The sequence below is a fragment of the Priapulus caudatus genome, unplaced genomic scaffold, assembly GCF_000485595.1.
Source record: "Priapulus caudatus unplaced genomic scaffold, Priapulus_caudatus-5.0.1 Scaffold679, whole genome shotgun sequence".
Lineage (NCBI taxonomy): Eukaryota > Metazoa > Priapulida > Priapulimorpha > Priapulimorphida > Priapulidae > Priapulus > Priapulus caudatus.
This window is the reverse complement of record NW_014577740.1, coordinates 130,904-144,696: the sequence shown is the minus strand read 5'-3', so window position 1 is coordinate 144,696 and position 13,793 is coordinate 130,904. Positions and strand designations below refer to the sequence as shown.

At 47.3% G+C, this 13,793-nt stretch overlaps 1 protein-coding gene and 1 pseudogene across 1 annotated transcript in view; both read left to right on the top strand.

Moving 5' to 3' along the window:
• Positions 1–3,980, top strand: part of LOC106812725 (fibrillin-1-like) — a 21,539-nt gene extending 17,559 nt beyond the window's left edge. The window contains exons 4-9 of the mRNA XM_014816677.1: positions 236–361; positions 1,167–1,289; positions 1,695–1,820; positions 2,111–2,395; positions 2,946–3,118; positions 3,935–3,980. Coding sequence (XP_014672163.1) covers positions 236–361; positions 1,167–1,289; positions 1,695–1,820; positions 2,111–2,395; positions 2,946–3,118; positions 3,935–3,955 — 854 coding nt within the window. The 3' untranslated portion in view covers positions 3,956–3,980. The remainder of the gene's footprint in view (positions 1–235; positions 362–1,166; positions 1,290–1,694; positions 1,821–2,110; positions 2,396–2,945; positions 3,119–3,934) is intronic.
• A 2,488-nt stretch (positions 3,981–6,468) lies between these two features.
• The window catches only part of LOC106812724, a 35,346-nt pseudogene continuing 28,021 nt past the window's right edge, over positions 6,469–13,793 (top strand).

Sequence of the window (13,793 nt, the reverse complement as noted above, 5' to 3'; positions counted from 1 at the left end):
ATATACATCATCCTGACATCATACATATAAAATTTATATATACGATATATACTCATCATATATATCTATATATATATATCTATATATATATCATCATATATACATCATACATATCAAATATATATACGATATATACTCATCATATATATCTATATATATATCATCATATATACATCATACATATCAAATATATATACTATATATAACATGTGTACTCATCGTCACATCTTTGCAGACATAGACGAGTGCAGGGAAAACGGACGCGTCTGTCAGAATGGCCACTGTGTCAACACGCAGGGCTCCTACCACTGCTCGTGTAGCCCCGGTTACCAGCTGTCTCCCGACGGCGCGTTCTGCCTCGGTAAGTATATCGTGGGCTCTCCCTCCGATAGCAAAAACAAGTCTCAACAAACACTCGCGGGAGCTCATGTAATTATATCGTTCTCGTCCGTCAATAGCGAGAAAACGCTCTGCGTTTTTGCACGCAATCGCTCTGTGTGTTTTTGCGGCAGACGCTTTGTGTTTTTTGCACACAAATCTATTGATTGTTTTGTTGCGCACAAACGCGGAGAGCTTTTGTGGCCAAACAACAAGTTATTGTCTGTAAATGCTCTGTCGCCTCGACGATTGTGAGAGATGAGTATTAGAGAGATACACGCACCACGAGAATAAAGCTTGACTTGTTGCGAGGCAAGTTGACGGCGCGTTCGATGCCAATTATGATCGCTATTTTAATGTCCCGTGTACCTCTACTTTTTACATAACCCTGCAACACGATGTAAACGCGTCACCCATAGCATAATGTTTAACACAGAAATTATTATCTCTCCATCTATATATCAATATAGGAATGATATTTGGTCAAGCTTTGCACATGTTTTAGAGTCTCACTATCAAGATGTACACCTCTTTCAATAGATTGATGGTGATGTTGCTTTCTTGCTAGATAGATAGATAGATAATAGGTTTATTGCAAAACTAGTGTTAACGACGTTACAATTAAAATAAATTTTGCAAACAAGATATCATCAGGCAGTATAAAACTGAAATTCATGATATTTACAATAATATATGTCCCATGGTAAGACATATAGATATCACTTAAAATGTTGGTTCGTAAAATTATATGCTTATGTTATATATTATTATGCTTTCTTGCTTGATAGATGACAACGAATGTCAGAAGACAGGTATGTGCACGAACGGCATGTGTGTTAACATGGATGGCTCGTACAAGTGTGTCTGTGACACCGGATTCGCTCTCTCACCCGACGGTTCTGTCTGCATCGGTGAGTGATAACATGTAAATCACCAATATATCGGCGATTTATATTCTCTGGTGATCCATTGAAGCTTCTCTCTTAACGCCATCTGGTGAGCGCAAACGTGGTTACTGTGATGCGACTTAGCGAACGTCATGCGTTTTTGGAGATTTGAGTGAAACAGCGTACCGTCCTCATCCGCATTGTTCTGCTGCTAGAGCGAGACGGCACCGGCATTGAGAATAAACTTACGAGATCATAAAATATACGGCGAACTGTGTTTATGTTCAATGTCACGCGATCTGAGCATTGTCGCCTACGGTAGAATACATACCTCAGGGGCGAATAATCACTAATTGTAATAATTGGTTATTATTCACCCATGAATATATTAATAGGCATTTTATCGCTGTTATTGGCTCGGCATTGCAGATGTGAACGAATGCGCAAGTTCTTCCAGTACATGCGTCAATGGAGAGTGCATCAACAACCAAGGGAGTTATCGCTGCAAGTGCATGGATGGCATGGTGCTAGGAAAAGATGGCAAGACATGCATGGGTGCGTTCCTGATTCGTAGCTAGCAAACAGATCGAAAGCAGATAGAGTGAACAGAATTTACAGGGGGAAGGAAGAAGAGGTAGAGGTATATAGTTAGAGACAGAGGATAGAGAAAGAGATACGTATAGAGGTAGAGATAGAATCCGAAATAGAGATAGAGATAGAGATAGAGATAGAGATAAAGTTAGAGATCTATAACCTTAATTTATGCGAACCTAATCTCAATTTTTAATTAAAATCAAATTTTTAATCTCACTCTTAATAATTATTCATACGAACTTGCTTTGCAGACACGCGGCGAGGGTACTGCTACTCGAAAATTGAGCACGGTCGCTGTGGCAACCCATCGCGTCACATCACCACCAAGTCAGAATGCTGCTGCAGTGGTGCCAGCAGCACTAGTCTACCCGGTAGCTCCACCTGTGAGGTTACCACCGGCGGCGGCAGAGCTCAGACTGTCACCAGCAGCAGTATGGTCGGTTGGGGTAGCCCCTGTCAGGAGTGCCCGCACGCCGGGTCGGCCGACTACGAACATCTATGTCCTAATGGACCAGGAACGGACCATAACGGCAATGGTATGTTTCCGTGGAAGATATCACGTGAACAATGTAACAAAAAGTACTGGGCAAAACATTCCAGCAAGAGCCCAGGCACTAGCATTCTATTTTCACTCGGATGTCAATGGATTCTTGATTATATGGATAATCCCGCCGGGTATAAGAAGGATGGGTGTGTAGGAGTGTTGGCCGATGCATAGACATAGGCATCTGTAGTGATAATGGCAGATGGTGTTAATCGAATTCCTTTGACGAATTTGAATGAATATAATCATTTATTAACTGATGTCTTTATCAATCGATGGGCAATCAAATAGAATTCACCACGCGAATTTAAATAATAGTTTATTAGCTCTTTTTTATCAATCAATATTCTCCGATTGAAATGGAGATCTTCTGCTGAATAAAAATAATCATTTATTATCGAATATTTTTATCAATCAATTCCCTCCGAACGGTGACGATATCAATTTACGAATGTAAGTTGTGAAAACCTTCGTCTCGCTACATACTAAATTGGTGCTAATACTAAAAACAAATACTAATACTAACCACAACTTACTTGCAGACATCAACGAATGCTCGGTTAACCCTAACATCTGCCCCAACGGCGACTGTGAGAACATACAGGGCTCCTATCGCTGCATCTGTGCGACGGGCTACAAGCTCGACACGTCGGGCAAGTGCTGCGTGGATGTCGACGACTGCCGCGAGAACCCACTACTGTGTGACAACGGTCAGGTACGCTATATACGATGAGTGATGCGCGAGAGAGAGATGGTGGATGGACGAGAAAGAGAGAGAGAGAGAGAGAGACGAGAGAGAGAGAGAGGAGGCAGAGAGACGTAGAGAGAAGAGAGAGGAGAAGAGAGACGAGAAGGAGAAGAGAGAGAGAAGACGAGAGGGAGAGGCGTGAGGGAAGTAGAGAGAGAGAGAGAGAGAGAAGAGAGAGAGCAGAGAGAGAGAGAGAGAGAGAGAGAGAGGAGAGAGCGCTAGGAGAAGCGAGGAGAGAGGAGGAGAAGAGAGAGAGGAGTCAGAGAGAGAAGAGGAGAGAGAGACGATGAGAGAGAGCAGCATGAGCAGAAGGCAGAGAAGGAGGAGAGAGGCAGGGGGAGAGGAGAAGAAGAGAGAGAGATGAGAGAGAGAGATGAGAGACGAGAGCCGAGACGAGAGAGGAGAGAGCTTAGAGAAGGAAAGAGAGAGATGAAAGAGAGAGAGAAGAGAGCTGAAGGAGAGCGAGAGAGAGATGAGAGAGAGAGAGAGAGAGAGAAACGAGAGAGGGAGACGACGCAGACGAGAGAGAGCAGAAAGAGAGAGCGAGAGGAGAGAAAGAAATATAGAGAAAGAGAGAAGAGAGAGAGGAGACATGCGGCGAGAGAGCATCGAAGAGGGGAAATAAGTGTCGGAAAATAGTGCCGCGTTGAGTGAAGAGTGAACGTCCCCGTATGCGTATATGTGAGCGTCGTGATGGTATCACTGCGTGCATATGCTGGTGCGTACGTATGTATGGCGCCTATTGTTGTACCTGTGACGACTTTGTTGTGTAGGATATTACAGTGTAAAGAACACTACCGGTAGGCTACAATGCAACAGTGTCCTAGCGGATCACGAATTGAACAGAGACGAATGCGACAGAACATCAAACGAAGTGCGAACGCCGAACCAGGTACAGCTCGGCTCCCTCTCACCTACCATACATTTGCTAGCGCCACCTGGCAGCGAAATTAATCAATGAAAGACCGTAACTTTGATAGATAGTTTGTCTTTGTGTAACTTTATGCTGAACACAAATTCTACTTATTCATGTACAATGTGAAATATAACTATAAAAGAAGACAAGAGAGGTTGTGACGAGATATAATCGGCAATGCACACGGGTCCAACTACGACGACTGCTGTGCTGCTGCTCTATACTGCTGCTACTATATCTGGCGTATTGTTGCGCGCTCACTCTTGTTGTGTGGTTGTGTTGTGTGCCTGCTGCACTGCTGCTGCTGCTCTCTGATGCATTCTTGTTTTGTGCTTGCTGGCTGCTCTATTCTTGTTGCTGCTGCCTGCTGCTTGCTGGCTGCTGCTACTCATTTCTTGTTGATTGCTGCTGCTGGCTGCCTCTGCGCTGCTCGGCTGCTACTATTCTTGTTGCGGCCTGCTGCGCTGCTGCTATTCTGTTGTTGTGTTCGCTGCCTGCTGCCTGCTGCTGCTGCTACTTATTCTTGTTGGCTGGCTGCTGCTGCTGCATGCTGTCTGCTACTAATTCTGTTGCTGCTGCTGCTGATTCTGTTCTTGCTCTTACTGCCCTGCTACTATTCTTGTTGCTGCTGCGGCTGCTGCGTGCTTGCGTGCTGCGCTTATACTGCCTGCTACTATTCTTGTTAGTTGCTGCTGACTGCTGCTGCTATTCTTGTGCTGCGCTGCTGCTATTCTTGTTGCTGTGCTGCCCTGCTATTCTTTGTTGCTTGCTGCTGCCTGCTGCCTGCTGCTACTTATTCTTGTTGTTGTTTGATTGCTGCTGCTGCTGCTGCTTGCTATTCATTGTTGCTGCTGCTGCTGCTGCTGCTGTACTATTCTTGTTGTTGCTGTGCTGCTGTGCTACTATTCTCTGTTGTTGCTGCTGCGATGCTAGCTGCCTGCCCTACGTATTCTTGTTGCTGCTGCTGTCTGATATCTGTCTTGCTCTCTTACTGCTGTACTATTCTTTGTAGGCTCGCTTGCTTTTACTGGCTGCTGGCTCGCTGCGCTTACATTCGTCTTGTTGTTGCTGCTGTGCTGCTTTGTGTCTGGCTGGCGCTACGTATTCTTGTGCTGCTGCTGCTGATTCTGTTCTTCGCTCTACTGGCTGCTACTATTCTTGTGCTGCTGCTCGCTACTGCTGGCTGCCTGCTGCTGCTGCTTGCGTGCTTACTATTCGTTGTGCTGCCTGCTGCTGATTCTGTTCTTGCTCTACTGCTGCTACTATTCTTGTTGCTGCTGCTTCTACTGGCTGCTGCTGCTGCTGCTACTATTGCTTGTTGCTGCTGTTGCTGCTGTGCTGCTGCTGCTGCTACTATGCTTGTGCTCTGCTGCTGATTCTGTCGTGCTTCGAAAATCTTATGCTGGTACTATTCTTGGCTTTGCTGCTGGCTGCTTGTACTGCTGTCTGCTGCTGCCTGGCTACATTCTATGTTGCTGCGGCTGGCGCTGCTGGCCTGCGTGCTACGTATCTTGTGGCTGCTGCTGCTGAATTCTGTTCTTGCTCTCTACTGCTTGCGTACTAGTTCTTGTTGGCTGCTGCTTCTACTGCTGCTGCTGCTGCTGCTACTATTCTTGTTGTTTGTGATTGCTGCATGGCTGCTGCGTGCTACTTATGCTGATTGTTGTTGTTGCTGCTGCCGGATTCTTGTTCTTGCTGCTTGCTCTATACTGCTGCTTACATTCTTGTTGGCTGCTGCTTCTACTGCTGGCTGCTGCTGCTGCTACTATTTTTGTTGCTGATGCTGCTGCTGCTGCTAGCTGCTGGCTGCTCTTACTATTCTTGTGCTGCTGCTGGCTGATTCTGTTTCTTGCTCCTTACTTTGGCTGACGTATCTTGTTGCTGGCTGCTTCTACTGCTGGCTGCTGCTGCTGCCTAACTGATTCTTGTCGTTGTTGTTGCTGCCGCGGATTCTGGTTCTTGCTCTTGCTCTTTACTGGCTGCTACTTATTCTTGTTGTGCTTTGCTTCTACTCTGCTGCGCTGCTGGCTCAGCTAGTCTTTTGTTTTTGGTGCTTCTGGCTGCTGTTTTCTGCTACTATTTCTGTTAGTGTCTTGTTGTTGTTGCGCTGCTGCGAGCCTACTTTCTTGTTGTTGCTGCTGCTGGCGATTCTGTATCTTGCTCTGCTCTTACTGCTGCTACTATTCTGTCGGTTGCTGCTGCTTCTACTGCTGCTCTGCTGCCTGCTACTATTCGTTGTTGTGTTGTGTTGCCTCGCTGCTGCTGCTGCTGCTGCTATTACTATTTCTTGCTGTTGCTGCTGCTGCCGCTTTGGTTCTTGCTGCTGCTGTTGCTGCCGCTTTGGTTCTTGCTGCTGCTGCTACTGCTACCTCCCCTGCTCGACGTCACGTTGATGATGATGATGCTTGCAGGCGTCTGCGTTGGCGGCACCTGTGTGAACACCCGCGGCAGCTTCCGCTGCGAGTGTCTCCCTGGCACCACCCTCGACTCATCGCAGCGCATCTGCCTCGACATGCGGCGCGGCTCCTGCTGGACGACGGTCACCAACGGCCGCTGCGAGAACAACGTCAACCGACTCACCCTGAAGGACGAGTGCTGCTCGAGCGTGGGCCGCGCGTGGGGCAGCCCGTGCGAGCTGTGCCCGCAGTCCTCGCAATGCCCCGAGGGGTTCGCGTTGCTCAACGGAGTCGCCTGCACCGACGTGAACGAGTGCGAGATCTTCCCGGACTTATGCAAGGGCGGCGGCACGTGCGTGAACACGGACGGCTCGTACGAGTGTCAGTGTCCGCCGGGGCTGACGAAGGACGCGTCGGGAACGCGCTGCGTCAACCAGCGCGAGTCCGTCTGCTATCTCCGATACCAATATGGCCGCTGCACGCATCCGCTGCGGGAGCCCGTCCGCATGCCCGAGTGCTGCTGCTCGATTGGATCAGCCTGGAGCGAGGACTGCGTGACGTGTCCGCCGCGGGGGAGTCCCGATTACGCGGAGCTTTGTTCGCGCGGCACCGGATTCGCGCCGGATGTCCGCGGAGTTTTCTACCCTGATATCAACGAGTGCGCGCGCTTCGCCGAGCTGTGCCACAACGGTCGCTGTAGCAACAACCAGGGCAGCTTCGTGTGCACGTGTAACCAGGGTTACGCGCTCGACGAGGCCGCGCTGAACTGTACGGACATAGATGAATGCAGCATCGCTCGCGGCGTTTGCGGAGCGGGCATCTGCGAGAACATACCGGGAACGTTCAGGTGAGAACATAGAGGGAGAACGTTCAGGTGAGAACATAGTGGGAACGTTCGGGTGAGAACACATCAGCGGGGGACGTTAGGTTAAGCACATAGCGGCGGGGGATGTTCGGTGAGAACATCGTCGGGAGCGTTCAGAGTGAGACATAGCGGGAAACGTTCAGGTGAAGGAACCTAGTGGGGAAAACTTCAGCGTGAGAACATAGCGGGAACGTTCAGGTGAGAACATAGCGGGGTACGTTAAGGTAAGAACTAGCGGGGCATGTTGAGAGTGAGAAGCACTAAGTGGGAAACGTTCAGGTGAGAACATTAGGCGGGAGTAACGTTAGGGTGAAGAACGATAGGGCGGGGAACGTTCAGGTGAGAACATAGCGGGGAAGCGTTCGGGTGAGAACATAGCGGGGACGTTCAGGTGAGGAAGATAGCGGGGCAGCGTTCAGGTTGAGAATGATTTAGCGGGAGAACCGTTGCGGGTGAGAACATAGGCGGGACGTTTCAGGTGAGAAATAGTGGGGACGTTCGGTGAGAACATGAGCGGAGACGTTCGGTGAGACATAGCGGGGACGTTCAGGTGAGAACATAGCGGGGGATGTTTGGTGAGACATAGTGGGAACGTTCAGGTGAAGAGATAGCGGGAAAGTTCGGGTGAGAACATAGCGGGGGACGTTCAGGTGAGAACTAGCGGGAGACGTTGCGTGAGAATCATAGGCGGGGACGTTCAGGTTGAGAAAAGTGGGAAGTTCAGCGTGAGAAGCATAAGCGGTGAGAAAACGTTCCGGGTGAGAAGATGCGGGGACGTTTTAGGTGAGGAACATTAGTGGGGCAGCGCTTCCGGTGAGCCATAGTGGGGCGTTCGGCGTGACGAAGCATAGGGGGAGATAGTTCAGAGTGAGAACATAGCGGAAGTTCAGCGTGAGAATGGCGGGAAGTTCAGGTGAGACCATAGCGGGACGTTCAGCGTGAGAACATAGTGGGAACGTTCAGGTAAGAGCTAGCGGGAATGTTGGAGGTGAGAACTCGTGGGACGTTTCAGGTGAAGAACCATAGCGGGAACGTTTCAGGTAGAATAGCGGGGATGTTTCAGGTGAGACCTAGTGGGGAAGTTCGGTGAGAACATAGCGGAGAACGTTGCGGGTGAGAAGCAGTAGCGGGAAGTTCAGGTGAGAAGCATGAGTGAGGAACGTTCAGGTGAGAACATAGTGGGAACGTTAGAGTGAGACCATAGCCGGGAGAACGTTCGGTGAGAACATAGCGGGAAACGTTCAGGTGAGACCTAGGGCGGGAGAACGTTGCGGCGTGAAGAATAGGCGCGGAGCGTTCAGGTGAGAACATAGTGGAACGTTCAGGTGGAAATAGGGGAGAAGCGTTCGTGTGAGAAGCATAGCGGGGAACGTTCAGGTGAGAAGCATAGTGGGGAGGCGGTTCGGGGTGAAGAACATAGCGGAGAACGTTTTCGGGTGAGAACATAGCGGGGAGTTCAGGTGGAGAAACATAGTGGGGAGAACGTTGCAGGTGAGACATAGCGGGGACGTTCCAGGATGAGAACATAGTGGGGCGTTTCAGGTTGAGAAAATAGCGGGAACCGTTTCAGGTGAGAAGCATAGTGGCGAACGTTGCAGCGTGAGAACATACCGGGAATGTTGCAGGTAGAAGCATAGTGGGCAACGTTCAGAGTGAGAAACATAGCGGGGACGTTCAGGTGAGAACATAGCGGGCGTTTAGCGTGAGAACATAGTGGGAAGCGGTTCAGGTGAGAACATAGTGGGTAACGTTCAGGTTGAGAACAATAGCGGGAGAAGCGTTCAGGATGAGAAGCATAGCAGAAACGTTCAGCGTGAGGAACATACCGGGAATGTTAGGTGAGAATATACGGGAAGCTTCAGGTGAGAACTAGTGGGGACGTTCGGTGAGAACATAGCGGGAAGCGTTTGGGTGAGAAACATAGTGGGGACGTTCAGGTGAGAAGCATACGCGGGACGTTGCGAGGTGAGACATATTAACGTTCAGAGTGAGAACGATACGGCTGGAACGTTCAGTGAGACATAGTGGGAACGTGTATGTGGTGTGTGTGTGTGTGCGTGGTGCGTGTGGCGTGGGCGTGTGTTGTGTGATGTGAGCGTGTGTGCAATGGTGTGAGGCGTGTGTGTGCGTGTGCGTGTGCGTAGTGCGTGTGCGTGTGTGCGTGCGTGTGTAGTAAGGGGTATGTTGAGTGTGGGCGTGGGTGTGTGTGTGGTGTGTGTTGTGTGTGTGTGTGTGTGTGTGTGTGTGTGTGTATGGTGTGAGCGTGTGAGTGTGTGTGTGGTGTGTGCGTGTGTGTATGTGTGAGCGTGCTGAGTGTGTGTGTGTAGGATGTATCTGCGTGCGTGCGTGGCGTGCGTGTGTGTGTGTGTGTGGTGTGATGTGTGAGCATGGCGTGATTGTGTAACAGAGATCGAAGGCTGGGCTTACACGCCTGGTTCGTATGTTGGCAAGGTGTATTTGGTAGACGAGGTGGCTATGAGACTATGCCGCAATGGATGCCACCTGCATGGACATCACGAATGCGAGAGAATCCCCAACTGTGTGCCTCGGCCGCGGAGTGCAATCGATACACTGTGGCAGCTACGAGGTGTCGCTGTCCACTAGGACTATGAGATTCAGCGGAGGTGGTCGGCACGTGTAAGGTGAGAACGCGACAAACATAGAGAGAGAGAGAGGGGAGAGGAGGAGAGAAAGAGAGAGGAGAGAGAGAGAGAGAGAAAAAAGAACGAAAAAAAAAAAAAAAAAAAAAAAATAAAAAGAAAAAAAAAAAAAGAAAGAGAGAAAGAGTAAGAGAGAGGAGAGAGCAGAGAGAGGGAGAGAGAAAGAAGAGAGAAAGAGAGAGAGAGGAGAGGGAGAGAGAGAGAAGGAGAGAGAGAGCGAGAGAGGCGAGTGAGAGAGAGAGAGAGAGAGAGAGGAGAGCGAGAGAGAGAGAGAGAGCGGAGAGCGAGTGAAGGAGAGAGAGAGAGAGTAGAGAGAGAGACGGAGAGAGAGAGCAGGAGAGAGAGGAGAGAGAGAGAGAGTAGAGAGAGAGAGAGAGAGAGAGGGTCACAGAGAGAGAGCGTGAGAGAGAGAGAGAGAGAGAGAGAGACAAGAGAATCGGCCTGGCAAGAGGAAGCACGCAACATGGCGGGCCTTATAACTTACGGCTCACATAACTCTTCTGTAGAATCAAAGTATGAGAAGAGAAATCGACAGCGTTTTCATCATGTTGCTTATTAATAGAAGTAGTATTTATTAGAAAGTGAATGAAACAGGATAAATGAATAGACATTGTAGACAACGATATAATCATCTAGTACATGTCTAATATCCGTGTCTTCTTACAGATATCGACGAGTGCTCTACAGACAGCGGCATCTGCTCGCACGGCTACTGTGAGAACGTGATGGGGAGTTACGAGTGCATATGTCTGACGGGCTACGCACAGAGCTCGGACAAGACCAGCTGTGAAGGTTTGTGAAGGAGAGAGAGAAAGAGGAAGATGGGGGAGAGAGAGAGACAGAGAGACAGAGAGTGAGAGAGAAGGAGAGAGATACAGAGATACAGAAAGTTAGAGCGAGAAAAACACATTGAGTGAGAGAGATAGACAGACAGAGAGAGACAGAGAGACAGAAAGTACGAGCGAGAGAAACACAGAGAGAGAGAGAGAGAGAGAGAGAGACAGACAGAGGGACAGAGAGAGGAAGAGAGAAGAGAGACAGAGACAGGAAGAGAGAGAGAGAGAGAGTGTGTGTGTGTATGTGTGAGAGGAAAACACAGAGAGAGAGACAGAGAGAGCGAGAGAGAGCGAGAGAGAAAGTCAAAGAAAGAGAGAAATAGAGAGAAGGTTATCTCAGCAACACGTTTCCAAACGCAGAGAGAGAGATAGAGAGAAAGGGTGAGAAAGAAAGAAAGAAAAAGAAAGAGTGAGAGTAAGAGTAAAAGAGAGAGAGAGAGAGAGAGCGCGTACGAGAGAGAGAGAGCACACGCGAGAGAGAGAGCGAGTGAGAGTGAAAGAGACAGAAAGAGAAAGAGGCAAGAGACGGAAGAGAGAGAACAGAGAGAGAGAGAGAGAGAGAGAGAGAGAGAGAGAGAGAGAGCGACGAGAGAGAGAAGGTGAGTAAAAGAGAGAGAGAGAGAGAGCGGCCGAGGAGAGAGAGGGCGCACGGCGAGAGAGAGAGAGCGGAGCTGAGAGTGAAAGAGACAGAAAGAGAAAGAGAAAGAGCAAGGAGAGAGAGAGTAGACGAGAGAGGAGAGGAGAGAGAGAGAGGAGAGAAGAGAGAGAGAGAGAGAGTGAGGGAGAGAGAGGCGGCCGCGATGCGAGGAGGAGAGCAATAGAAAGTAATAGAGAGAAAGTTATCTCTGCATCAGTACACGTTTCCCTTCGTTTATGCTTTCATCTATCGTTCTTGCAGATATCGATGAATGTTTGATTGGTAATGGCGGCTGCGAGCATCTGTGTATTAACACTCCCGGCACGCGCATCTGTGCGTGTAAAACAGGCAAGGTGTTGAAGCCAGATGGCAGGACCTGCGGAGGTGAGTGAAGCAGCAGCCTCCACATACATGTTCTATGTGGAAGGCTATGATAAATAAATAAATAAATAATATATATATATATCTAATATATGCTATAATATGTACTACTCACTACAACCGTGGCGAGTTAAGGCGCTTGACTAATTATTATTATTATTATTATTATTATTATGCATTATTTTTTAGCTATTTTTATTATTATTATTATATTTATTATTATTATTATTATGATATTATTACCATTATTATTTATTTATTATCATTATGATGATAAATTTATCATTTGCATCTACATTTAATAGCTTGCTTTGATCTCTGCTGCTTATCCTGCGACTGTGCTTGAGACATAGATCGAGTGTTCAGAGAACCCGGACATCTGTCTCGGCGGAGAATGCAAGAACATGGAAGGCATGTACGAGTGCGTCTGCGAGGGCGGACTGAGGCCGACACGCGACCGCTCCACCTGCGAAGGTAAAGCTCGCAAAAGGACAGAAAGATGGCGATATGATTTGACTACTAGGTTAACTTTTAGTTATTTACTTATTTTTTTTTATTTTAGGGGTAGGGTTAGGGTTAAGGGTTATTGTTTTTTTTTAAGTCTAGTAGTGCATATGCTAGTGCCTAGTATGTCTAATCAATATCGCTTCTAAGGCTGCGGCGGGTGCGGTAAACTCATACAGATACAGCGCCACCTGGTGGTTTTTTCTGTGGTCATACAGATACAATTATTATTATTATTATTATTACCTTTATTGCGTGTAATTCAAATACAGTAAAATGTAGGCTGAAAGACAGTCTTTTCTTGAGAAAAAATCTGAATGCATAGTGTGCAGTTAAAATGATAAAAATTTCTGAGTGATACAGTACAAAGCAGCCCCTGGTGGGTTTTCCTGAGGGTTTGCGCTATTGTGTGTGTGTCCCTTGATGATGAATTGGTGACAAAGTTTCAAACAGCCAATGGAATTTGAACTATCTCCTAAAATAATATTCATCATCATCGTAAAAATCATGTCTTTACACGACATCACGACCGTTAGAGACCGTAAATCATAAACGATCACAAATTCACATTGGATATGAAAATATATAAAGGTATATATATATATATATAATATTATATATAATTAACTTTATATATTTTCATATATTCCTATATATATTCTTATATTTCTAGTGTTCATATATATCTTCTGATTTTTATGATAGTGATAAATATTTATGAGATAGAGTCTTAATATATAAATAAAAAAAGGTATGCTAGGTACCAGTATTACTCATGATACATCATAATCATATCACAATAAAAAAACATTAAAAAAAGTTAAAAAAAATAAAAAATAATTATATAATTATTTGTCATTATTGCTCCCACTGCTCCATCATTCCACCATTTGCTCATCGTCGCGCTTTCAGACATAGACGAGTGTAAGCGAAACCGGCACATCTGTCTCAACGGTCGATGTGAGAACACCGTCGGATCGTTCGTCTGTCGATGCGAACCCGGATACAGCGTCAAGCCGAACGAGATCGGCTGCACAGGTACGGACGTGACGTCATAACGATCGGGAAAGCTCTGGTGAGCATCGTAAAACCGCGAACACGACGGACGGCGCGAACGGCCTAGCGATTAAATGTGAAGAAGTTGACGTAAAGCGAACATGACCAACATAATAATATATATATATATATCATATATATTTTACGTTATATTTATATATGTATTTATAATCTATATAATATATATTATTGATATATGTATATTATGTATATATAATGTGCGTGTGCGTGCGGCGTGCGCGTGCGTGTATTGTATGTGTGTGTGTGGGCCTGGCATGCGTGGGTGCGTGGTGTTGCGTGTTGGTGTGTAATGTCTGTGTGTGTGTGTCGGCCGTGTGTAGCGCAATATGCTGCGTCGCACGCAGCAGCGCGCTGTTTTACACGCAATATT